We start from the raw sequence: 23,832 nt of genomic DNA, 5'->3' as shown, positions 1-23,832 counted from the left end.
CTGCCACTCCCTCTGCTTGTGCTCTCTCTCACTCTTGCTCTTTCTCAAATAAATAAATGAAATCTTAAAAAAAAAGACACCAAGGGAATAAGTGGGGGGTTTATGCTCCTGGGGGCAGGGTGCCCATCCTAAGGAGAAAGGAAGAACAGGGTCTGTGAGCTCCAGAAAGTAAACCCTGACTCCAAAGTCACATGATCTAGTTCCTGGTTGTTATTTGGCTTTTTTCTCTCTGCTTTATCCTTTAATCTGACAAAGGAGGAAACTGAGTCACATGAAGTGAAGGAACTTGTGTTAGGTCTATAGGACTCCAGAGGAAATTCCTAACTACTATGCTCCACTGTCTTATTTGAAAACCCCAGCCTCATCTATGCTGGAGAATGCTGAGTAAGAGGTTAAAGCCCTGTGTTTACTCAGACCAGTGTTAAAGGGGGTTCAGCTCCCCCATTCTCAGGCCTACATGGTAGTGACAGTGGGTACTACTAAGGGTCCCCGAGAGAAAGAACAAGAGATCCAGTCATTCTTCCCATGACTATTGGGGAAGGTGAAGGGATAGATGAGAGGAGACTGACCTCAGGTTCAATTCTACCCACATATATTAGCACCTACTGTGTGCCAGGCCTGTGCCAGGCATTGGAGAGGAGAGAGAAATTAGAAACAATGCCTTCCCTGAAGGTGTTGGGGGATATACACTATGTCTCTGGGATGTCAACCCTATAGACAAACTGGGGTGCAGGCCTCAGTAGAGTGTGATGCTTGAGACTCCGCCTCCCTCTGGAGGCAGAAGTCCACTCTCTGCCCCTCTGTGGACGGCCCCAGCCAAGACAGGACTCAGCTGAGGCCCCTGTGGTGCGTATTGGCTCAGGGGACTCAGCCCAGCTTTTGCTCCTGGACACAAGCCATGAAGAGAGTGTGAGGAGCAGGTGGTGTCTCTCCCACCTATGAACCTCTTCCACGAGCAGTGTTTCTCTGGGGCCTGGGGCAAGCCAGCTGAGGCACACAATTGCCAGCCACAGAGATGGCGTGAGATCTGGGGGCAGGAGCGGGCAGGATGGGACCTCTTACCCACCCTCCCACACACATCGGTAACTGGAGAAGAATGTCTGGATTATAAGTGGGGTGGGGCGGGGGAGGCCTGAGCACAGCTGCAATGGCCCTTTTGTGACCAGCTTTTGTGGTTCACACATGACCACTTCCCAGGGATGCAGATCTCCACAGGAGGCTGGTCTGGCGTGGAGGCTGGTGTGCCCACTCAGAGACCGGAACCCTGGTGCTGGCACCAGCCCTGTCTTCACTGCCATTTGATTTCTGGGACCCCTATGCAACCCCACCCCACCTAGGTCCAGGCACCCTGGTTCACCTGGCTAGGCCTTGCTAACTTTGGATCTCCCCAAAGGTTTGGGTTGGCCTTTCCTTTCCATTCCGAAGGTGTAAAGGCTCCATACGCGAACTGTCCATTTGATTCCCCAGAGTTCTTGGAGGGAAGGAGACCTGGCCCGAGCCATGCCCTCAAAAAGCTGGTGTTACACACTTTCCCCAAGGAAAAGGTCTGGCCTTATATTCTCCATCTAAGGGAGACCACTCTGTGCTTCTTCAGAGAATGGAGATCAGGCTTCTCCATCTCTGCCTAATCAGAAAAGTAGCTGGAAGCTTCTCCCACTGAGAACAGACTGAGCTCTGCCTCCCCAGGCACCCTGTGAAATCGAGCCTGAGTGTTCACGCTGTGGCAGGAGGCTCTGCTGGGAAGGAATCCCAGAGGAGGGGATGTCTCAGCTGGGTTATGAGCTTCAGAAGGACATTTGAGGCAGAGAGAACAGCACGTGCTGAGGCCCAGAGACAAAACCACCTGGTTGTGCTCCAGGAGCTGCGGTTGGCTCCAGGGGAGAAGGGGTCGGAGGTGTGTGGAGAAGGCAAGTCGGAGCCATATCTTGTTGGGCTTCTCACAGTAAGGGTGACTCACAGAAAGGCAAAGCATTTTCTTTCTTTCTTTTCTCTTTTTAAGATTTTATTTATTTATTTACTTGAGAGATAGAGCAAGAGAGCACAAGCAGGGGGAGCGGCAGGCAGTGGGAGAGGGAGAAGCAGACTTCCCGTGAGCAGGGAGCCCAATGCGGGGGCTCGATCCCAGGACCCTGGGATCATGACCTGAGCCAAAGGCAGATGCTTAACCGGCTGAGCCACCCAGGTGCCCCAGGGCAAAGTGTTTTCTGATTGAATTTTATTCTGTTTTCACTTAGGTCACTGATGAGTGTGACAGAGAAAGCCCCGGGCTACAGTTGGAAGGAGTGGGTTCCCGGCTGCTGCTGGCTACTCCTCATCGTCCACCTCCTCCTTGCTGTTTCCGAGGAATTTGTGGACAGTGTAGCCTAGAAAGGCACCAACCTTGCCCATGAGGGCACTGCCACCACTGGTCCCTGTAAAGCAAATAGAGCCAGGTCACTTGGGGCCCAGGCGCCAGGCCCGAGAATCCAAATGCCTGGAAACCATTAGTGAAGTCCAGCTTCTTTTCCAGTTAGAGAAACAGGGGCCTTAAGAGGGGACAGGACTTTTGCAAAGTGAATCCTAGTTCCCCCTTGACTTGCCATCTCCAATCAGAGATGTGTTTCAAGATGGAAAGTACACCAATAACAGCTCATTCTCTTCACATCTGCGGTGAACACACCGTGTTATTAATAATGCTCCCAACAGCCACCTCAGTGGTGACCTCCCTGTGGGGCCTGGGGGCTTACAAGTAAGGGATTTCATCCTCCTCACAAGCGTGTGACATGCACAAGCATCTTACAGCGCAGGCCTGTTCCTGGCCTTGCCCACACCCTTCACCTCCCACTGCTGGGGTGTGGACTGATCTGTGTCTTCTCTTCTGCCCCTTCTGAGAAAGACTATATTCTTTTGGGCTGGTTCTTTGAGCTTTTGTCATCCAGAATTGAGAGCAGATGGAAGATTCAGGAAGGCAGAGAGGAGTCTGCCAGGGGCAACTTTTCTCTAGGATTTTGGAGGCCTCAGAGAGAGAGGGAGGGAAAGAAAAAGAAAGGGGTGGAAGAGAGAGAGAGAGAGAGAGAAGTGAATGCGTTTCTTTTAATTAAAAAAATTTTTAAAAATTTTAAGTATAATCTTTACACCCAACATGGGGCTCGAGCTCACAACCGGGAGATCAAAAGTCACATGCTTTACCAACTGAACCAGCCAGGCACCCCTCTCCACCACCTTTCTTTGCCAATCTGGTTCTCTGGGATTGAGCAGATTCATAAAATGTTATATTGAGGATGGCCATCCCTGTTAAAAGATGAGGAAACTGAGGCTTGTCGTGACCTGGCCAAAGCATCAGTGAGGCACCTGGCCTTCGTGGTTAAAAGCGAGGCATAAGACCAGGTTCGAATCCTGACCTTGGTGCTAATTAACTGGGAGAACTCGAGTAAATTACTTAGTCCCTCGGTGCCTCAGTTTCCCCACTGCAGGATGGAGATTGTAAGAACACCCGACTCATAGAGTCACCTGACCCTGGCGTCCCCGCCCGAGGGCCCGGCCGCCCACTCACCGAGGCTCTGCAGCGTGGCCACCAGCCCCCCGGCGGGCACCCCGCCCCCGTTCGCCACGGCCGACCAGCTCATCAGCGAGGCGGCCACCGAGTTGGCGGCAATGCCGGTGCTCATGAAGCCCAGCGCGGGCAGCCCGGCGGCCAGGAGCCCTGGAGGAAGAGGAGGGGATGAGCAAGCGCCCGCAGCAGGGGCCCGAGCCGCGCCCCGCTTCCCGAGCTTTGCGCTCTCTCAACGCACCTCCTCCGACCGCCATGTAGGTCAGCGCGCCCCAGAACCCGGAGTCTCCGCCTTCCGAGCCTTCTTTTCCCTCTTGTCGTTTGCCTATCGGGAGGGGACAAAGTGGAGCGGGGAGAAGGGCTCCCTACTCTGTGCCTGATGCTCAGGACCACCCCCATCCTTCCATTTCGGGGAGCCTCCCTGAAGGGAAGAGACTTCACCCAAGGCGCCGTGTCTGGCGCCTACCTGGCACAGAATACCCTTCGGTGGAACGGAGGAATTGACAGGTGGGGATTCGAATCTGGGACCCTGGCTACAGCGACCAGGAGCTGGCCATCGTAACAGGCCTCCTCGTCTTGGAACCAGGGACCCTGAGACTCTCCGCCGGGATTCTGAAACTCTCCCACTTCTGAAAATTATCCCACAGGCCTCCCTGGTGCGGGGATCCTTACCTGCTTGCGCCCCGCGGCCGGCGAAGAGTAGCAGGTAGCACAGGAAGAGCGACACCGCCTCCTGCCGCATGGTGGCGCCGCGCGCGGGCTTTGTCACTGGCCCAGAGGAAAGGGAGAGGGAGAAGGTCTGCAGAGCCCTTTTGGACCCGCTCGGTGGTTTTCCCCTCCTGTTCCGGCAGGAGTCCGTAAAAAGCAGCGAGGTGCTCTGGGTTGAACCCAGGACCCTCCTAAGGAGCCGCGGGCTTTCAATTTCCCCGTGACAACAACACTCACACAGCAAATTGTGCAGCCTAGACACACGCTCAAGCCTGTCGGAATTCAAACCTTACGCTCTTTCCACTATAGCACAGAATAGGAAAATACATATGCCCCCAAACTCACCTCTAATGTGATCTTTGTCAGCTCAAGGAATTTTCCTTGAATTAAAAACGACAACCTCCCATATATTGAGGACTTAGCACTTTATGACACAAGGTCATTTATACCCATAACAACCCCATGGGGTAGGTACCATTGTTCTCAACCATGTGTTATAGATAAGGAAGCTGAAACGGGGAGAGGTTAAGTAATATTCCTAAGACTGCCCAGCTAGGAAGTGGCAGTCAGGATTTAAACCCACAGTCGACTGATGCTCAAACCCACACTTCCAGATCCAGATAACTTCATCTATCCTCAAAGATGAACTCACTGTCACCTTAGATCCTACATTAAAGGGGTTTCAGAAATCGTCCAGTCCTTTGGGCAAGTAAGGTAGCTTGATCTCCATTTTACAGATGACAAACTAAAGCCCAAAGACGTGAAGTGCCAGGGTTAAGGCCACATATTGCTGAGTTGGTACCTATAATCCAAGTCTCATGTCTCTTGGGGTTTGGTACCCCAAGCCCCTAAAAGCCCCCAACCCATCTCCTGGGACCAGTCCTAGTCCAGGGCACTACAAGGGACCCAGGGGTATAACCTCCCTGAGGAATGGGTATCCTGGCTCTCGGGGCATGAGGCTCACAGGCAGGCAGCCTGGCAGAGGTTAGCAGCTTGATATTCATACTTTCTAGCTTCTGGGTTTACCTTGGAGGAGGGGAGAAGAGGAATCTTCCTTTCCTTCCCGGAGCCTGATGTTAGATGGGAACAGCAGTGAGGTAACAGCTCTCCGGCTGGAGGCTGGCTTTTTGTAATCACATTTGGACAGCCTCCCCCAGGCAACCAACCAATCCTCATCTGAGTTTCCATTTCCTGGACTCACCCTGGGTTTTCTTTCCCCTTTCCTCCAGCTCTGCTTGGCGCTGGCATCTCTGCTATATCCACTGGCAGAAACATGTAATTGAAGCCAGGGACTTTCTGAACAGCTAAGAGTATTCAAAGCAGATCATGCTAGAGTGGGATCCACGACCCTGCTGGGCTTCTTGAAGCCCAACCACCAGCTCCTCTCAGGATGCAGAGGCCTTTCACAATTCAATTCATAATAATGCCTACCATTTATCAAGCACTTTCTGCACAGCAGGACCTATGTAAAATACCCTATATACATGATCTCTTTCCTATCCCACAACAGTCCTGCAAAGTATCATCTATTGTTTATAATCCTCATTCTGCAGAGGAGGAGATTTAAGCTTGTGGAAATAAAGTCATTCGATTCCATGTTTTCTCAGGCTGGCTGCTTCTGAGTGATGGCATATGGTAAGACCAGTGAAGGCCATGTACGTGAGGCCATTAGCACACATCCTTTGCCATAAAATGGGTCCTCTGGTCCTGGTAAATGGATTGAGCATTCTTTAAACCTTTGGATAGTTATGCTTGAGAAGCACTATGGGTAAGAAACGCAACGCATGTTTGGAGTACATAAACAATTCTAGGGGCATCTGGGTGGCTTAGTTGGTTGAGCGACTGCCTTCAGGCTCCAGGTCATGGTCCCAGAGTCCTGGCATTGAGTCCCACATCGGGTTCCCAGCTCAGCGGGGAGCCTGCTTCTCCTTCTGACCCTCTCATGCTGTTTCTCACTCTCTCTCTCTCTCTCTCTCAAATAAATAAATACATAAATAAATAAAATCTTTAAGGAAAAAAAAAACAACAATTCTAGTAAGAATGAATCATTGCCTTCTCCAAAGTGGAAAGGGGCTGATATAACTGACCTGCCACCAGGTGGCTGGCGGTTCTCCCTGATACACTGCAGCCTACTGTTGGCTGCTTGGCTATTTGTTGGCGGTTGTTAGATTAACTTTGGAGAAGGAGCCCAAGTTTCGGGGTCCATTCATAGCCTCCATCTTTGCCACCATGACCATTTTTTTTTATGGATTTTTTCCCCCAAAGCGATAGAGTTGCTAAGTTCAGAGCCTGGTTGACATTCACAATATGGGACATATGACTATCTGGCTGGACAGCCTCCAGCCATGTTGTACCTTCAGGATCATGTGATCCACTGGATTTAGGTTAAACTCCATCTATCACCTGGCCTCTGTTAGTCCCCACTCTAACCAGAAATCTATGTTGGTATTTTGTGTCTCTTAGTTTCTGTGTCAGCTCAGACTCCATGTCTTTAATAATCTTTGAAAATTGTGAATATTCTTCTTTTTCCAAAGCACAGTTACCTTAGTAAATGGCAGCAGATCCCTTTGCGGAAGGATTGGAGGGACATTTACTCTATGTAACTATGTATCATTCACTGCAGAGTTGTTCCTTAATGGGGCATAACCTGTCCTGCAGTCACAGTGTTCTGGTTATATGAACTTAGATCTAGGGTCTGGATGAGGGACTGTGATTTTCCATTGTGGCAGCTAATGTCAGTCTTCCACCTATCAGCTCTTGATTTTTTTTTAAAGATTTTATTTATTTATTTGACAGAGAGAGAGAGAAAGCACAAGCAGGTGGAGTTTCAGGCAGAAGGAGAGGGAGAGGGAGAAGCAGGCTCCCCACTGAGCAGAGAGCCTGATGCAGGACTCAATCCCAGGACCCTGGGATCATGACCTGAGCCAAAGGCAGACGCTTAACCGACTGAGCCACCCAGGCACCCCTTGATTTTTTTTTAATATAAAAGTCGAGGGGAGGGGGGTGGGGGGATGGGTTAGCCCGGTGATGGGTATTAAGGAGGGCATGTATTGAATGGAGCACTGGGTGTTATACGCAAACAATGAATCATGGAACACTACATCAAAAACTAATGATGTAATGTATGATGACTAACATAAGATAATAAAATAAAATTAAAACAAGCAACAACAACAACAACAACAAAAAGTTGAGAGGGGGCACCTAGCTGGCTCAGTCAGTAGAACGTGTGACTCTTGGTCTCGGGGTTATAAGTTCAAGCCCCATGATGGGTATAGATATTCCTTAAAAATAAAATCTTTTAAGCTATTTTTTAAAAAGATTTTGTTTATTTGAGAGAGCGTGCACTCATGAGAGTGGGGGAGGGGCAGAGGGAGAGAATCTCAAGCAGACTCCACGCTGAGCATAGAGCCCAATATAGGGCTTGATCTCATGACCCTGAGATCATGACCTGAGCTGAAACCAAGAGTCGATGCTTAACCAACTGAGCAACGCAGGTGCCCCAAAATAAAATTATTTAAATAAATAAATAAATAAATAAATAAATAAATAATAAAAATTGAGGATTACCCAGTCAGCTGTCCATCCATCCCATCCCCATAGTCAACTTGCCACAGATCCCTGCAGATCAAGGCACCCTCATTGTCACTTTGGCCTTGCTGCCCATGACACTAATCATACTCACCTGGCCTTGGATGCTACCTCTGCCATTCTGGAATCCCAACATTACTATTGATATTAGGGATGCCAGTTCCATGGCCGCATCTCTTACTCTTCATCTCGGCCTACCAAAGACAGATACCACTGAGCTACTCAGAGATGCTGATATCCATTTCTCAGTGAATACCTCATTGCTTCAGTAAAGAGAGTGTCCTCTGGGCCCTCCTAGAGAACATAGTCAGGTGCTGAGTTTTTGGATTTTCCATTCCCCCCTCCTTGAACTTTCCAACCTCTTCTTAAGTACTCTACCGTGGAAGTTCTAGCATCTTGACCTCATTTATTGTAGGCCACCATCCTGCTTTAAAGAACCATCCTTGCAAAGTTTTAAGACCATATTTCAATTATTTATTGCTGCTAACAACCCCCCCCCAAACTTAAAGGCTTAAAACAACCGCAATTTATTATTTCTCACAATTCTGTAATCTGGGTTAGGCTTAGTTTGTTGTGCATATGCTTTATGTGGTATTTACAGGTGTTTGTAGGAGAAGAGATGCCCAAGATGTCCTTTTCACTTACATAAATGGCACTTCAGCTGGGATGGATGGAACACGTGTGGACTGGTCAGTCATCTCCTTTTTTTTTTTAAAGATTTTATTTATTTATTTGAGAGAGAGAATGAGAGATAGAGAGCACGAGAGGGAAGAGAGAGGGAGAAGCAGACTCCCTGCTGAGCAGGGAGCCCAATGTGGGACTCGATCCTGGGACTCCAGGATCATGACCTGAGCCGAAGGCAGTCGCTTAACCAACTGAGCCACCTAGGCACCCAGTCATCTCCTTTTTTAAAAGATTTATTTATTTGAGAGAAATAGAGAGCACATGCACAAGGGAGCAGGGGCAGAGGGAGAGGGAGAGAGAATCCCAAGCAGACTCCATGCTGAGCATGGAGCCCGATGTGGGGCTTGATCTCATGACCTGAGCTGAAATCAAGAGTTGGATGCGGATGCTTAACTGACTGTGCCATGCAGGTTCCCCAGTCATCTCTCTTAATATGGTGTTTCTGCATGGCTAACTTGTACTTCCTCACAGTGTGAGGGTCTCAGTGTGCATCTTACATGGTGGCTGGCTTCCAAGAGGGAGGAAATGGAAGCTGCCAGTCTTCGTGAAGTTTAGGTCTGGAACTGGAACAATGTCCTTCTACCATATTCTGTTAGTTAAGGCAAATCACAAGACCAGTCTAGATTCAAGGAGAAGAGGAAAACAGTCTCCATCTCTTGATGTGAGGGGTGGCACGTATATAGAGGGAAGGAAGAAATCGATTGTGACCATCTTTGGAAACCATCTACCGGAGACAAGGTCTAGCTATCCTTTTTTTAAAAAAAAGAAACATTTTTTTTTGTTTAAAGATATTATTTATTTATTTGAGAGAGAGAGAGGGGAAGAGAGAGCACAAGTGGGCTGAGGGGCAGAGGGAGAAGCAGACTCCCCACTGAGCAAGGAGCCTGTTGTGGGACTTGATCCCAAGACTCTGGGATCATGAGCTGAGCCAAAGGCAGACACTTAATCAACTGAGCCACCCAGGTGCCCCTGAGATCTAGCTATCTTTGCAAGAATATTGAAGACTGGGATGCCTGTCTGGCTCAGTGGAGCATGCACTCTTGAACTTGGGGTTGTGGGTTTGAGTCCCACATTGAGTATAGAGATTACTCAAAAATAAAATCTTAAAAAAAAAAAGAATACTGAAGCCTGAAGTATGGGACAGTGGTCCATGATGATGAGATCCCTATTAGCCAGTCTTACATTCTGCCTTGCCTGCCCCCTCACTGCCATGTCTAAAACTCCCAAGATCTCTCCCACATATATTAACTAGGTTTTTTGATTCCTTTGATGTGTAGCTTATTTTTCCCAGGTCAGGACTTAAATTTCCCCACTCAGGATTTGCTGGGAACTGACCCTGTTTATTTGAGGAGGTGATGGGAGCAGGTCTTGAGGAGAATAAATGTCATCTTATGATGTGCCTGCTTCCTGTGAGATTAGTGCATAGTCTCAAGGAAAAGGGAAATTGTTCTTCCTTGGCAAGAGGTCAGGGGCTGCTCTACCCCCCAGGAAAACTCAGGAGAATTTATGAGATAAAGATTCTTAGGTTTGTCTGCCCTAATGTCCCTATACCAGGTCTCAGGGTCCTACTCTTTCCCTGTCAGGACCTTGACTCTGACATAGGAGATCTACTAAAGTTGTACAATTAGAGTCCCTTGCAACTGCCACTTATAACCTGCCTGATCCTGGATGTGGTTTTTTGTTTTTTGTTTTAGTCTTCCCTTCACCACAAGAGAAAGCTTTCATCATTGTTGCCAACTGAAGGCCAAGGTAATCACTCCACTTGCTACCAGCAATGAGATCCCTATTGCCTTCACATAAGTCAGAAGAACAACCACAGAATCATATGCTGAAGGTTTGTTTTCTGGGACCTCTTCTGGTACTAATTGTCAGCCTCTGTTCCCTAGAAAACAGAGTCCAAATCGAAGGTTGTATGCTAATGTTTTCTTGGGAGTTGCAATCCCCACAGCCAGGGGGAAAGAGAAATGAAACAGAGAAGGAAGGAAAGAAATACAAGCTAGTGCATTACTTTGCTGGCCAGTCCCACAAAAATCCAAGCCAGTTGCTCAGTCACATGGGATCTCTTCAAAGAGGTGACATAGAGCCACTGTGTCTCAGAATAGTCCATAAGAAGGAAGAAGAGTGAGGAATTTATCTCTCAACAATTTTTCACTTTCTGGTCTCCTGGTCACCAACAGGAGTTTGGAATTATGTGAATTCATTCCACTGGGCTGTTTCTGGGCAAGTGAGAGCCTTCATGGGTCCAGTTGGGTCAGACATGAGTGCCAAAGCTTCTGTGCTTTCCACTACAGCAGCCTTCATTGAGTTCATGCCAAGGACTAGCATTTGCCTCCCCACGATGCTGAGGAATCCAGTAACATTTGGTGATGAGGCAAGGATATGGACTGCTGGAAGACATCTAAAGTGAGTCTGGGACAGTGAGAATAAAGACTGGCATTTACTTAGAGAGAGGTGGGAAGCTACTGGAAGGATCTGAGCAGAGTGACATGTCTGACAAGTTTTAGCAGGATGACTCTGGCTGCCCAGGAGTCGATTGCAAAAGTCCAGGTGTATCCATCAGGGTTCTATCAGAGAAGCAGAACCATCAGGAGTGATATAAAACGAGGGACTTATTATAGGTATTTAACCTGATACAATTATGAGGGCTGGTTAAACGGATGACAGAGGTTGTTGCTTGTGTATCTGGTGTTGGGCTAGAAGTCAACAAGGCAGTTCTGAGAGGATGGGTATTCTGAAAGATGGACATGAAGTGGTGGATGTCAAGGTCAAATAGTACTTCCGAAGATGAGCTGGAACCCACGAGGACAAAGTAGATCTCCCGTTGGTCTCTCCACACCTTCAAGCCTCCAGTTTTGACACCCAGCAATAGAAGCTGCCCTTCATTGACACACACGCTTCAACCTGGAGTTGGAGAAGCAGAAGGCAGAGAACCAGGGGGTTGGGAGGAGCTGTGGGCCCAGTTGCTGCCTTACAAGGACAAGGGGAGCCAGCAGGTCAGGGAAAACATGCATGAGCTATGGCAGCATCTGACCCTGTATCAACCTTCCAAGAGTAGGCATGGCTACAGCCTCACTTCTGCCTCCAAATCCTGCCTAAATCTTCCTCTGTGGCAAATTCTCACCCAAAACTACACGAGAGGGAATTCTGGGAAACATAGTTCCAGCTTAGCTAAATTGACAGAATACAAATTCCAGCACACCAGGTAAGAAATTAGGGTGGCTTGACCTAGAGTATTGGCAACAGGGGTGAGAGAAGTGCTTGAACTCTGGAGGTATCCTGAATATCGCTCACTATCTGAATCTGTTTGCTTTCTAAGCTTGGGTGGTGAGTTCTGATGCAAAAGTCGCATGTGTTGAGTGAAAACCAAATGCCCACCACTCACATCTATAGAGCCTAGGACAAAAATATAAATAGAGGTGCACCTATTACATCTAAATATTTAAAAACTCCAAATGAAGACACACCTATCATTTAAAATATATTCTAGCTTAGGGTGCCTGGGTGGCTCAGTTGGTTGGGTGTTTGGGTCTTGATCTCAGGTTGTGGGTTCAAGCCCCATGTTGGGCTCCATGCTGGGCGTGGCGCCTACTTAAAACTAACTAAATAAATAATAAAATAAAATATAGTCTATCTTTATACCTTAAGTTTACCTTCATAATGACAAAATAAAAAATATGTGTAGATCTATAACTTCTATGTGACTGAAGGTCTATCAAAATAAATGGATTTCATTATCATACTACATATCTGGGTGTTACAGTGATGGACTGGAAATATTTGGACAAGGAATACAAAAATATATACATAATTAATAAATTATTATATATTTATTCCATATAAAAGAGAGAGAAAAAAGTGCTGGCCTGTAACTCACAACTAGACCATGTTATTGAACGTAAATGATCTCACAGAATACCAATACTCAGTTGGTTACATGTTTACTCTGAGACCATGATAAAATAAGACAAAACAAGGCCACTTTATATTTTATCTTAGCACAGATAACAAGGTCACTGTGCCTCCCTCAAAATATCAAGCTATCCTTCCCCCCTTAGCTAAAATGAGTGACTGCTATCTTTTTTAAAATTTTTTATTGTTATGTTAATCACCATACATTACATCATTAGTTCTTGATGTAGTGTTCCATGATTCGTTGTTTGTGCATAACACCCAGTGCTCCACGTAGAACGTGCCCTCCTTAATACCCATCACCAGGCTAACCCATCCCCCCACCCCCTCCCCTCTAGAACCCTCAGTTTGTTTTTCAGAGTCCATCGTCTCTCATGGTTCGTCTCCCCCTCCGACTTACTCCCCTTCATTCTTCCCCTCATGCTATCTTCTTCTTTTTCTTTTTTCCTAACATATCTTGCATTATTTGTTTCAGAAGTACAGATCTGTGATTCAACAGTCTTGCACAATTCACAGCGCTTACCATAGCACATACCCTACCCAATGTCTATCACCCAGCCACCCCATCCCTCCCACCCCCCACCACTCAGCAACACTCAGTTTGTTTCCTGAGATTAAGAATTCCTCATATCAGTGAGGTCATATGATACATGTCTTTCTCTGATTGACTTATTGAGTGACTGCTATCTTAACAATTAATTTTACCCTGTGCTAGTCTCGTCTCCCTACAGATAAGATTTATGTATTGAGATTCCCAATCATAGAAATGCCCTTGCTTTCTGACATCCAGAGAGTGAGAGCAAACCCTCCCTTACTATCTTAGACTTTCCCCCAAGTCATTCAACCCTAGTCCAGATCCTATAAGAGGCTGTAACACCCATGATTCCCGGTGTGTCTACTCTCCCTCACCACAATATGTGATAAATCCAATTTGTTTATCTATAGGTATGTTTCTGGTGGTCTTTGGCTGAAGAGCATTAACACATTTAGAATATATTTTTCTTTTTTTTTTTTAAAGATTTTATTTATTTATTTGAGAGAGAGCGAGAATGAGAGATAGAGAGCACGAGAAGGAAGAGGGTCAGAGGGAGAAGCAGACTTCCTGCTGAGCAGGGAGCCCGATGCGGGACTCGATCCCGGGACTCCAGGATCATGACCTGAGCCGAAGGCAGTCGCTTAACCAACTGAGCCACCCAGGCGCCCCTAGAATATATTTTTCTTGACTTTTTTTCACCAAAATCACTAACCTTCCTTTTTTTTTTAAGTTTGTATTTAAATTCCAGTTAGTTAACATACAGGATAGTTGCACCTTTTGTGCTCATGCTCAGCTCCTGGAAGTCCCCTTGTGGCCTCTCCTATTCTGTTAGCCCTTAGAGGTGGCTCTGAACATGTGGCTGTTAATCTTCTGGGGTGGCTCTTATGGTGTGGTCAGCATCTGCTTTGTACCTCCTCTATCATGCCTAAATAACCGCCTAACATTAGTTTCAGCTGTACAAGACAGTGATTCAACACTTCCATACAACACCTGGTGCTCATCACAAGTGCACCCTAATGTTTCCTTTTTTTAATATTTTATTTATTTGAGAGAAAGAAAGAGAGCGTGCACGAGCAGGGGGAGAGGCAGAGGGAGAAGCAGACTCCCCACTCTCCAAAATATTTAAATCATCTATTAAAAATAAAAAAGCAAACTATACACATTAATATAATGTTTAAAATGAAAATTTAAGGGGCACCTGGGGGGCTCAGTCAGCTGAGCATCTGACTTTTGATTTTGGCTCAGATCATGCTCTCAGGGTCGTGGGATCGAGCCCTGCATCCAGGTGTGCACTCAGTATGGGTCTGCTTCTGCTTCGGATTCTCTCTCTCCCTCTGCCCCTCCCCCAACTTGTGCGCTCTCTCTCTCTCTCTCTCTCTCTCTGTCTCTCTCTCTCTGTCTCTCTCACTCTAAGTAAGTAAATACTTAAAAAATAAAATGATAAAGTTGATGTATTTTGGTTTTGAAAATTCTATCAAATCTTACTAATTTTTAAAAATAAAACTTTCTGCAATTTTTAAAAAATTTTTTAAGATTTTATTTATTTATTTGACATAGCGAGAAAGAGCACAAGCAGGAAGAGCAGCAGAGGGAGAAGCAGGCTCCCTGCTGAGCAAGGAGCCCGATGCGGGACTCGATCCCAGGACCCTGGGATCATGACCTGACCCAAAGGCAGATGCTTAACCGACTGAGCCACCCAGGCATCCCAAACTTTCTGCCATTTTAGTGTTCAATATCCATCTAAATGCCAATAGAAAGAATTGGTACTATGCCTCACACATGTTACATCTAGACTATGCATACCCAGATGAGTAATGAGATTTGTTCAATCTTATTTGTTCTGGAAGAGAAACAGGAAAATGGACACTGGGCACTACTGGAAAATGATACTTTGTTGTGCCATACTTTATTACATTCATGCTGTCAGAGACGAAAGTTTTGGCAAGGTAATGAATTTGTTGGTTCTCTTGCCTAAGCGCAATCTTTCAAGTCTTCTGCAGACTCTGAAGCAGTGTCTCTTCTCTGATGTTGGCACCTGTAAACCTTTACAGCAATCAACACAATTCACTTTTGTTTTGGGAACACAGGCCCCAAGATTTTAGAAGCATTCCCTGGGGCCTGAATTGTGCTAGTCCTAGATGTTTATGATTTCGGGTTGTGCTGTGCTGGTGTTGAACTTCAGATCCTGAGCCACGGAAGCACTCATGTGTTCTTTATCTGATGTGTTTGTGATATGCAGGGTTCTCTAAAACACAGGGCTTGGATCTAAGCATGGTAGTCGTAGTCAGGTCTCCAAAATTGAAGGATATTTCACAAATTTTGTGTCTCTATGGTTTTTGAGTTTAGATAACAGGAGTTCAACTAGTGAGGGATACCTGGTATTTCAATAATAGAACCAATCGATAGCATTACGGACAGACCGGAGGTGACATACTAGAGAAAGAGAGAAGTCAGGGGTGACACCAAGATTTTTCACCCAAACAACTGGGAAAATAGAGCTGTTGTTAACTTAAAGGGAGAGGACTGAAGAAGGAGCTGAACATTTTTTGGAGATACCAAGTTTGAGATGCTTAGTAGATGTCCAAATAGAGATGTCAAGTTCAGGGGAGAGGCCAGACTAGAGACAACTTTCAAAGTCATCGGTGGTAGAAAGCCAAGAACTACATGAGATCTCATAGGATAAGTGGAAAAAGAAAAACAGTCCAAGGACTTTTTACATTCCCTGCCAGTTGTACCTCACATGAACTAGCCACAACCAGGCCGCAGTGGAGGTACTCACTGGAAGAAATGTGGGTGCCTGGATGACAACATGGAGCACAGCCACCAGCTGACCTGGAACATTAGTCCTTAGACCATTATTGTCAGTTTCAGCTGCTGTAACAGAATACCATAGACTGGGTGGCTTATGAACAACAGAAATGTATTTCTCACAGTTCTGTAAACTGGAGAGTCCAAGATCATTTGACAGATGACAAAGACTAGATAATCCTTACCCTGCTCCATTCCACCTGTGCTTGCGGCTCAAAAACTTCCCAGAACTTAGATGCAGCCCCTGGGGAATGTGTGGGGCAGACTCTAAAGTATTCCTGTCGCTACTGTTCGTGGCCAACTTTCAACTTGTACCCTGGATCCCATCTCCATTCAACTATTCAAAGGCTTTGTTCCTTCAACTCTCTCCTGCACCGTCAGGTTTCCCCTTTGTTGTTATAGTGCCTATTGAGGAAATAAAAGGGTAAATCTTCTCTTGCCTTTCAGAGCCTTTTAAAATTATCCTTTGCTGTTGTGTTCCAAATCCTCTAAATGCTTCTCTCTACGCACTGACTCCACTTCCTCACCTCCCAGTCTCTCTCTCCTTTTTTTTCCTGCTCTATCTATCTTTAACCTATCTCAGTCAGGCTTTTCCTCCTGCCAACGCAGTGCAACCACTCTTGTCCATCCTGCCAAAGCTCTTAGCAGCCTTTACGACAGAGGATCACTTCTTTTTTTCTTAAAGTTTACTTATTTATTCAAGCAATCTCTACACCCAACAGGGGGCTTGAACTCAAAACCCTGAGATCAAGAGTTGTGCGCTCTTCCAACTGAGCCAGCCAAGGGCCCCAGTGATCACTTCTTTCTTGAAGACCCTTCTTCACTTGGCTTCTGAGACCCAACACTCCCCCTGAAATTATATTATACATTTGTTTACTCCTGTATCAGCTGTCTCCCCAGCCCCTACAATGAACATGACACCAGGGACTTGGTTATATTTGTTGCTGTACTTTTTAAAAAGTAATCTCCACACCCAACGTGGGACTCAAACTCACACCCCAAGATCAAGAGTTGCATGCTCTACCAAATGAGCCAGCCAGGCACAACCTTGTTGCTGTGCTTTAAGGGCCTAATACTTAGGGCCTTTAAAGCCACTGCGCCTGATACTTACTAGATGGTCAATTCATGCTTATTGAATAAATAACATGGAAATTAAATCGTTATATGTCAATATAGCTCAATAAAGTCAGAAAAATAATTTAAGTCAGAAGAATAATCTTTAATAAGAAATTACAGTTTTTTAAAAAGTTTTATTTCTTAATTTGTGGACCAAGAATTCATACCTGTGATAGAAGCCAGTTCTAATTTTTATAAACTCCCCTTTCTCCACCCCAGACCTACACCATCTTCCTCAACATGAAGATTTTCTGGAGATGGTGAATAGGAGGTAAGCAGTGACACTCTGGCAGAGCTGACCCAGTTGAAGCTAAGTGTCCCCTCTCTGGACTTCCATGGTACCCTAAGTACAGCACAATTTATTCATCCATTATTATGTCAATAGTTATTTCCTTTTTTTCCCCTTTCCTTTTGATACTATGAACAATACTGCTAGAAAATTGTCTTCTCCTGCTCCCTCAGGGGCACATCCTGCTGCTGCCAAAGACACATGGAGGATGACTTGGTAAAGGGAGAAGGACAAGCTTTGACAGGACAGACATTCAGCAAACACAGGTATGTGTCCAGGTCAGTTCAGGAAACATCCATCATTGTCCTCACTTCAGTCTCCCAGCAGCTGATGACACTATTGACTAATGTCTCTCGCTTTTCTCTTGGCTTCTGTGAAACCACTCTCTCCTCTCTGCACTCTCTTGCTCATGGCTCCTCCGCAGATTTCTCCTCCTGACCAGGGTTCTGTGTTGGATGGACTTCCTTTTGATTAAGGAAGGGGGCACTGCTCTCCTCTCTCTATGGGCTTCCAAAGTACTATCATCCAGTTTTAAGGCATTAAACACTACATATATACTGATAATGTCCCCCAAACTCTATCTTTGTCTCAGACCTCTTCTATAAGACATACACAGACTAGGGTCCAGTGCCTACATACTGTCTCCCCCTGGATGTCCCATAGGCATCTAGAACTTAATACAGGCACACCTTGGAGATATTGCCAGTTGGGTTCCAGACCTCCACAAGAAAGTGAATATCACAATAAAGTGACTCAAATGAACTTCTTGGTTTCCCAGTTCATATGAAAGTTATGTTTATACTATGCTCAGTCTATTAAGTATGCAATGGCATTATATCTAAACATTCAATGTACATTTCTTTTTTTTAAGATTTTATTTATTTATTTGAGAGAGAAAATGAGAGAGAGAGAGAGCACATGAGAGGGGGGAGGGTCAGAGGGAGAAGCAGACTCCCTGCTGAGCAGGGAGCCCGATGTGGGACTCGATCCCGGGACTCCAGGATCATGACCTGAGCCGAAGGCAGTCGCTTAACCAACTGAGCCACCCAGGCGCCTTCAATGTACATTTCTTAATAAAAATATTTTGTTGCTAAAAAATGCTAACCATTGTCTGATGTTTCTGTGTGATGTAATCTTTTTGCTGGTGGAGGGTCTTGCCTTGATTTTTTAGTCTCTTATAATTTATTAAATTTTCCCTGTTTCAATAGTTATTTACCCCTTCTCCATTTCCTTTTTTTTTTTTAAGTGAAATATAGTTGACATACAATGTTATATTAGTTTCAGGTGTCCAATATAGTGATTTGACAATTCTATACATTATGTTATGCTCACCACAATAAATGTAGTTACCATCTGTCGCCATATTATTGTAATATATTATATATAATTACAATATTATTGACTATATTCTCTATGCTGTACCTTTCATCCCCGACTTATTTATTTATTTTATTTTTTTTTAAAGATTTTATTTATTTATTCATGAGAGACAGAGACAGAGACAGAGAGGCAGAGGGAGAAGCAAGCTCCCAAGGAGCAGGGAGCCCGATGCGGGACTCGATCCCAGGACCCTGGGATCATGACCTGAGCCGAAGGCAGACGCTTAACCATCTGAGCCACCCAGGCGCCCTATTTATTTTATTTTTTTAGATTTTATTTATTTATTTGAGAGAGAGAGAATGAGAGACAGAGAGCACGAGAGGGAAGAGGGTCAGAGGGAGAAGCAGACTCCCTGCTGAGCAGGGAGCCCGATGTGGTACTCGATCCCGGGACTCCAGGATCATGACCTGAGCCGAAGGCAGTCGCTTAACCAACTGAGCCACCCAGGAGCCCTCCATGACTTATTTATAACTGGAAGTTTGTACCTCTTAATCCCCTTCACCTAGGTTGCCCATTCCCCCAACCCCTCCCCTCTGGCAACCACCAGTTTGTTCTCTGTATTTGTGATTCTGTTTCTGTTTGTTCATTTGTTTTGTTTTTCATATTCCACATATCCGCGAAATCATATGGCATTTGTCTTTCTCTAACTTATTTTCCTCAGCACGATACACTCTAAGTCCCTCTTGGTAGTCACAAATGGTCTTGCCTGGATGTTAATAGCTGCTGACAGATCAGGATGGTGGGTGCTAAAGGTCGGGGTGGCTGCGGCAATTTCTAAAACAATGAAGTTTGCCACATCAATTGCATCTTCCTTTCACAGACAATTTCTCTGGAACACGTGATGATGCTATTTGATAGCATTTTACTCATAGTAGAACTTCTTTCAAAATTGGAGTCATTTCTCTCAAACCTTGCCGCTGTTTTATCAACTCAGTTTATGTACTATTCTAAATCCTTTGTGTATTTCAACAGTCTTCACAGCAGGAGTAAATTCCATCTCAAGAGACCACTTTCTCTGGTCATCCATAAGAAGCAACTCTTTCTCTCTTCAAGTTGTAATATGAGACTGTGGCCATTCAGTCCCATCTTTAGGCTCGACTTCTCATTCTAGCTCTCTTGCTGTTAACTCCAAATCTGCAGCTACTTCCCCCACTGAAGTCTTGAACCCCTCACAGTCATCCACGAGGGTGGGAAACAACTTTTTCTTCCTTTTTTTTTTTTTTAAGATTTTATTTATTTATTTGAGAGAGAGAGAGAGAGAGCATGAGCAGTGGGGAGAGGGGAAGCTGGCTCCCCGCTGAGCAGAGAGCCTGACGAGGGACTCCATCCCAGGACCCTGGGATCATGACCCGGGCTGAAGGCAGACGCTTAACTGATTGAGCCACCCAGGAGCCCCAAGGGAATCAACTTTTTCTAAACTCCTATCAAAGTTGATATTTTGACTTCTTCCCATGAATCACGAATGTTCTTAATGGCATGTAGAGAGGTGAACCCCTTCCTGAAGGTTTTCAATTTACTTTTCCCAGATCCACCAGAGGAATCACTCTCTATGGTGGCTATACCCTTAGGAAATGTATTTCTTAAAAAATAACGCCTGGAAGTTGAAATTACTCCTTGATCTATGAGCTGCAGCATACGGATGATATGTTAGCAGGCATGAAAACAACATTAATCTTGATGTACATCTCCATCAGAGTTCGTGGGTGACCAGGTGCATTGTTAACGAGCAGGAATATTTTGAAAGGAATCTTTTTCTGAGCAGTAGGTCTCAACAGTGCGCTTAAAATATTCAGTAAACCACATTATAAACTGGCACATTTTCATCCAGGCTTTGTTTTTCCATCAATAGAGCATAGGCAGAGTAGATTTGGCATTGTTTTTAAGGATTTTTGGAATGGAAATGAGCATTGGCTTCAACTTAAAATCACCAGCTGCATTGCCCCTACCAAGAGAGTCAGTCTGTCCTTTGAAGCTTTGGAGCCAGGCACTGACTTCTCCTCTCCAGCTATGAAAGTCCTGGATGGCATCTTCTTCCAGTAGAAAGCTGCTTCATCTACATTGAAAATTTGTTGCTTAGTGTAGCCACCTTCATCACTGATCTGACTCAGATCTTCTGGAGAACTTGCTGTAGCTTCTACATCAGCATTTGTTTCTTCAGCTTCACCTTGCACTTGTATTTTATGGAGATGGCTTCTTTCCTTAAACCTCACGAACCAACATCTGCTAGCTTCAGACTTTTCTTCTGCAGCTTCCCCGCCCGCAACCCCCCCCCCCCCCCCCCCCCGCCTTCACAGAATTAAAGAGAGTTAGGGCCTTGCTCTGGATTAGGCCTTGGCTTAAAGGAATGTTGTGGTGGGTTTGATCTTTTATCCTGACCACTTGAACTTTAATATCAGCAATAAGACTGTTTTGCTTTCTTATTATTCATGTGTTCACTGGAGTAGCACTATTAATTTCCTTCAAGAACTGAACCTTTCCTTTACATTTACAACTTGGCTATCCGGCACAAGAGGCCTAACTTTCAATCTATTTCAGCTTTTGACATGCCTTCCTCAATCAGTTCAATCATTTCTAGCTCTTGATTTAAAGTGAGAGACATTTGGCTCTTCCTTTCACTTGAACACGTAGAGGCCATTGTAGGGTTAGTAATTGGACTAATTCCAATATTGTTCCCTGTGTCTCAGGGAACAGCCTGTTTATAGAGCAGTCAGAACACACACATTTATTGGGGTCCCTCAGTGGCTCGGTTGGTCAGTTGTCTGACTCTTGATCTAAGCTCAAGTCTTGATCTCAGGGTCACAAGTTGAAGCCCCGAATTGGGCTCCACACTGGGTGTGGAGCCTACTTAAAAAAAAAAACAACACATGGGACACCTGGGTGGCTCAGTCAGTTAAGCGTCTGCCTTCAGCTCAGGTCATGATCCCAGGGTCCTGGGATCGAGTCCTACATCGGGCTCCCTGCTCAGCGGGGAGCCTGCTTCTCCCTCTGCCTGCTGCTCCCCCTTGTGCTCTCTCTCTCTGACAAATAAATAAAAATCTTAAAACACACACATACACACACACACACGCACGCACGCATTTATTAATCAATTTCACCCTCTTATATAGGGGTGGTTTGTGTTGCCCAAAACAATTACAATAATAACATCAAAGATCACTGATCACAGACCACTGTAACAAATATAATAATGAAAAGATTTGAAGTATTGTGAGAATTACCAAAATGTGACACAGAGACAAGAAGTAAACAAATGTTGGTGGGAAAGCGGTGCATACAGACTTGCTTGATACAGTGTTGCCATAAACTTTCAATTTGTAAAAATGCAATATCTGCAAAGTACAATAAAGCCAAGCTCAATAAAATGATGCATGCCTGTATGTCAAAAATAAAACGCTTGGTTTTGTCTCTGAAACCTTTCCTCCTTATCTTCCCTTTTGCTGGAAATGACACCACCATCCACATAACTGGGTACATTGATCATAATTTCTTCCTTTCCCTTACCACCACCTAAATCCAATCCATCCCTAAATCCTGTTGACTCTCCAAAATATATCTTGAATCTGTCCATTTCTTTCACTGCAACATTTTAATCATCATCTCTCACCTGGATGAGTGCAATAGCTTCCTCACCAGTCTCTGTGCCTTTATGCTGGCCGCCTATAGTCTATTTTCCTTGTAGTAGCCAGACAAAGCTTAAAAATACAAATCTGTCACTTGTCTGCTTAAAAACTACCAATGGGTTCTTCCCCATTATACTACATACATTGTACTTTGAAAAAAAATCCACGTCCGTATCAGGGTTATCTGGCCCCAGACAATCCCTGCTGACCTCTCTCCTCGTCTCTGTCCTGCTAAGCTCCAGCTATAGTGGCTTCTTCATTCTTGTACATGCCTAGCTGTATTCTACCTCAAGATCTTCACCTTTCCCTCTGCCCAGAACTTTCTTGGCTAAGTCGTATGGCTAAGTTCTTCTTGACCTTCACGTCTTGGCACCTCCTCAGAAAATTATTCCCTGATCTTCTCTACCCAGGTGACTCCCCTTAGCTTCTCTCCCCTAACCTAACATTGTTCTCTATCCTTGTGGTACGTCTCATCGTGCGTAGTCCTTGCTGTTCGACTGAATACTGAATAAAGATCTGTTGAAAGAATGGATTAATTCACCCTGCACTGGGTAAAGAGGATACAGAAATGACTTAGATATGGTCCTTATATTCCATAATGCCATAGTCTGATGGATGAAAAATGTGTAAATAGGCAATTAGAAAGCTGGTAAGTAATACATTGGAGATCAGAACTGGAACACAGAGAGACTCATACCCCAGTGTGGGGTTATGGATGTGAGTAGAAGGGATGCTGTATTTACATCCAAGGCAGCAGCATCTCCCTAATAAGAAACACAGTTGGGGCACCTGGGTGGCGCAGTTGGTTGAGCATCCGCCTTCAACTCAGGGTCCTGGGATGAAGCCCCACATCGGGCTCCCTGCTCAGCAGAGAGTCTGCTTCTCCCTCTCCCTCTGCCCCCACCCCCACTCGTGCTCCCTCTCTCGCTCGCTTGCTCTACTCTCTCTCAAATAAATAAATAAATAAATAAATAAATAATAAAATATTAAAAAAAAGAAAGTTTTTTTCTTCTAATAATGAACATTTACCTAGCGTACCAAATTCCATATACTGTTTTTACTGTTTCTTGTTTATTTTGTTTGTGTGTTTTTTTTTTAAAGATTTTATTTATTTTTTATTTGAGAGAAAGAGAGAATGAGAGATAGCACGAGAGGGAAGAGGGTCAGAGGGAGAAGCAGACTCCCTGCTGAGCAGGGAGCCCGATGCGGGACTCGATCCCGGGACTCTAGGATCATGACCTGAGCTGAAGGCAGTCGCTTAACCAACTGAGCCACCCAGGCGCCCTTGTTTGTGTTTAATATGCCCAAAGTAATACAGCTTCTAAGTGATTGAGCTGGGATTCAAAGCCACACAGTCTAGCTCCCAAACCTAAATCCTTTTTTTTTAAATGATTTGAGGTGAAATTCACATAATATAAAATCTACCATTTTGAAGTGAACAATTCAGTGGCAGTTAGTACAGTCACAATGTTATGCAACCACTACCTCTGTCTAGTACCAAAATATTTCCATCATTCCAAAGTAAAACCCCTTACTTATTAAGTAGTTTCCCCCCATTACCCTCCATGTACTGTTTTTGATCCTCATAATGATCCAGTTGTACAATTGAGGAAGGTGAGGCTCTGAGTTCGGTGATAAATCCAAGGTCACACAGCTAGTAAAT

General features: G+C 45.2%; 1 protein-coding gene across 1 annotated transcript; it reads right to left on the bottom strand.

Moving 5' to 3' along the window:
* Nucleotides 1–1,971: 1,971 nt before the first annotated feature.
* IFI6 (interferon alpha inducible protein 6) lies at nt 1,972–5,367 on the bottom strand. The gene is made up of 5 exons (XM_028113983.2): nt 5,264–5,367; nt 4,202–4,297; nt 3,771–3,854; nt 3,533–3,682; nt 1,972–2,411 (listed from the first exon to the last, which is right to left on the bottom strand). The coding sequence occupies exons 2-5, from the start codon at nt 4,269–4,271 to the stop codon at nt 2,305–2,307; spliced, it is 411 nt and encodes a 136-aa protein (XP_027969784.1). The 5' UTR covers nt 4,272–4,297; nt 5,264–5,367; the 3' UTR covers nt 1,972–2,304.
* Nucleotides 5,368–23,832: the final 18,465 nt, after the last annotated feature.

This window comes from Eumetopias jubatus, unplaced genomic scaffold (assembly GCF_037043125.1).
Source record: "Eumetopias jubatus isolate StellerSeaLion01/CBP00866 unplaced genomic scaffold, mEumJub1_p1.0 scaffold_4, whole genome shotgun sequence".
NCBI lineage: Eukaryota > Metazoa > Chordata > Mammalia > Carnivora > Otariidae > Eumetopias > Eumetopias jubatus.
This window is presented reverse-complemented; position numbering and strand designations above follow the sequence as displayed.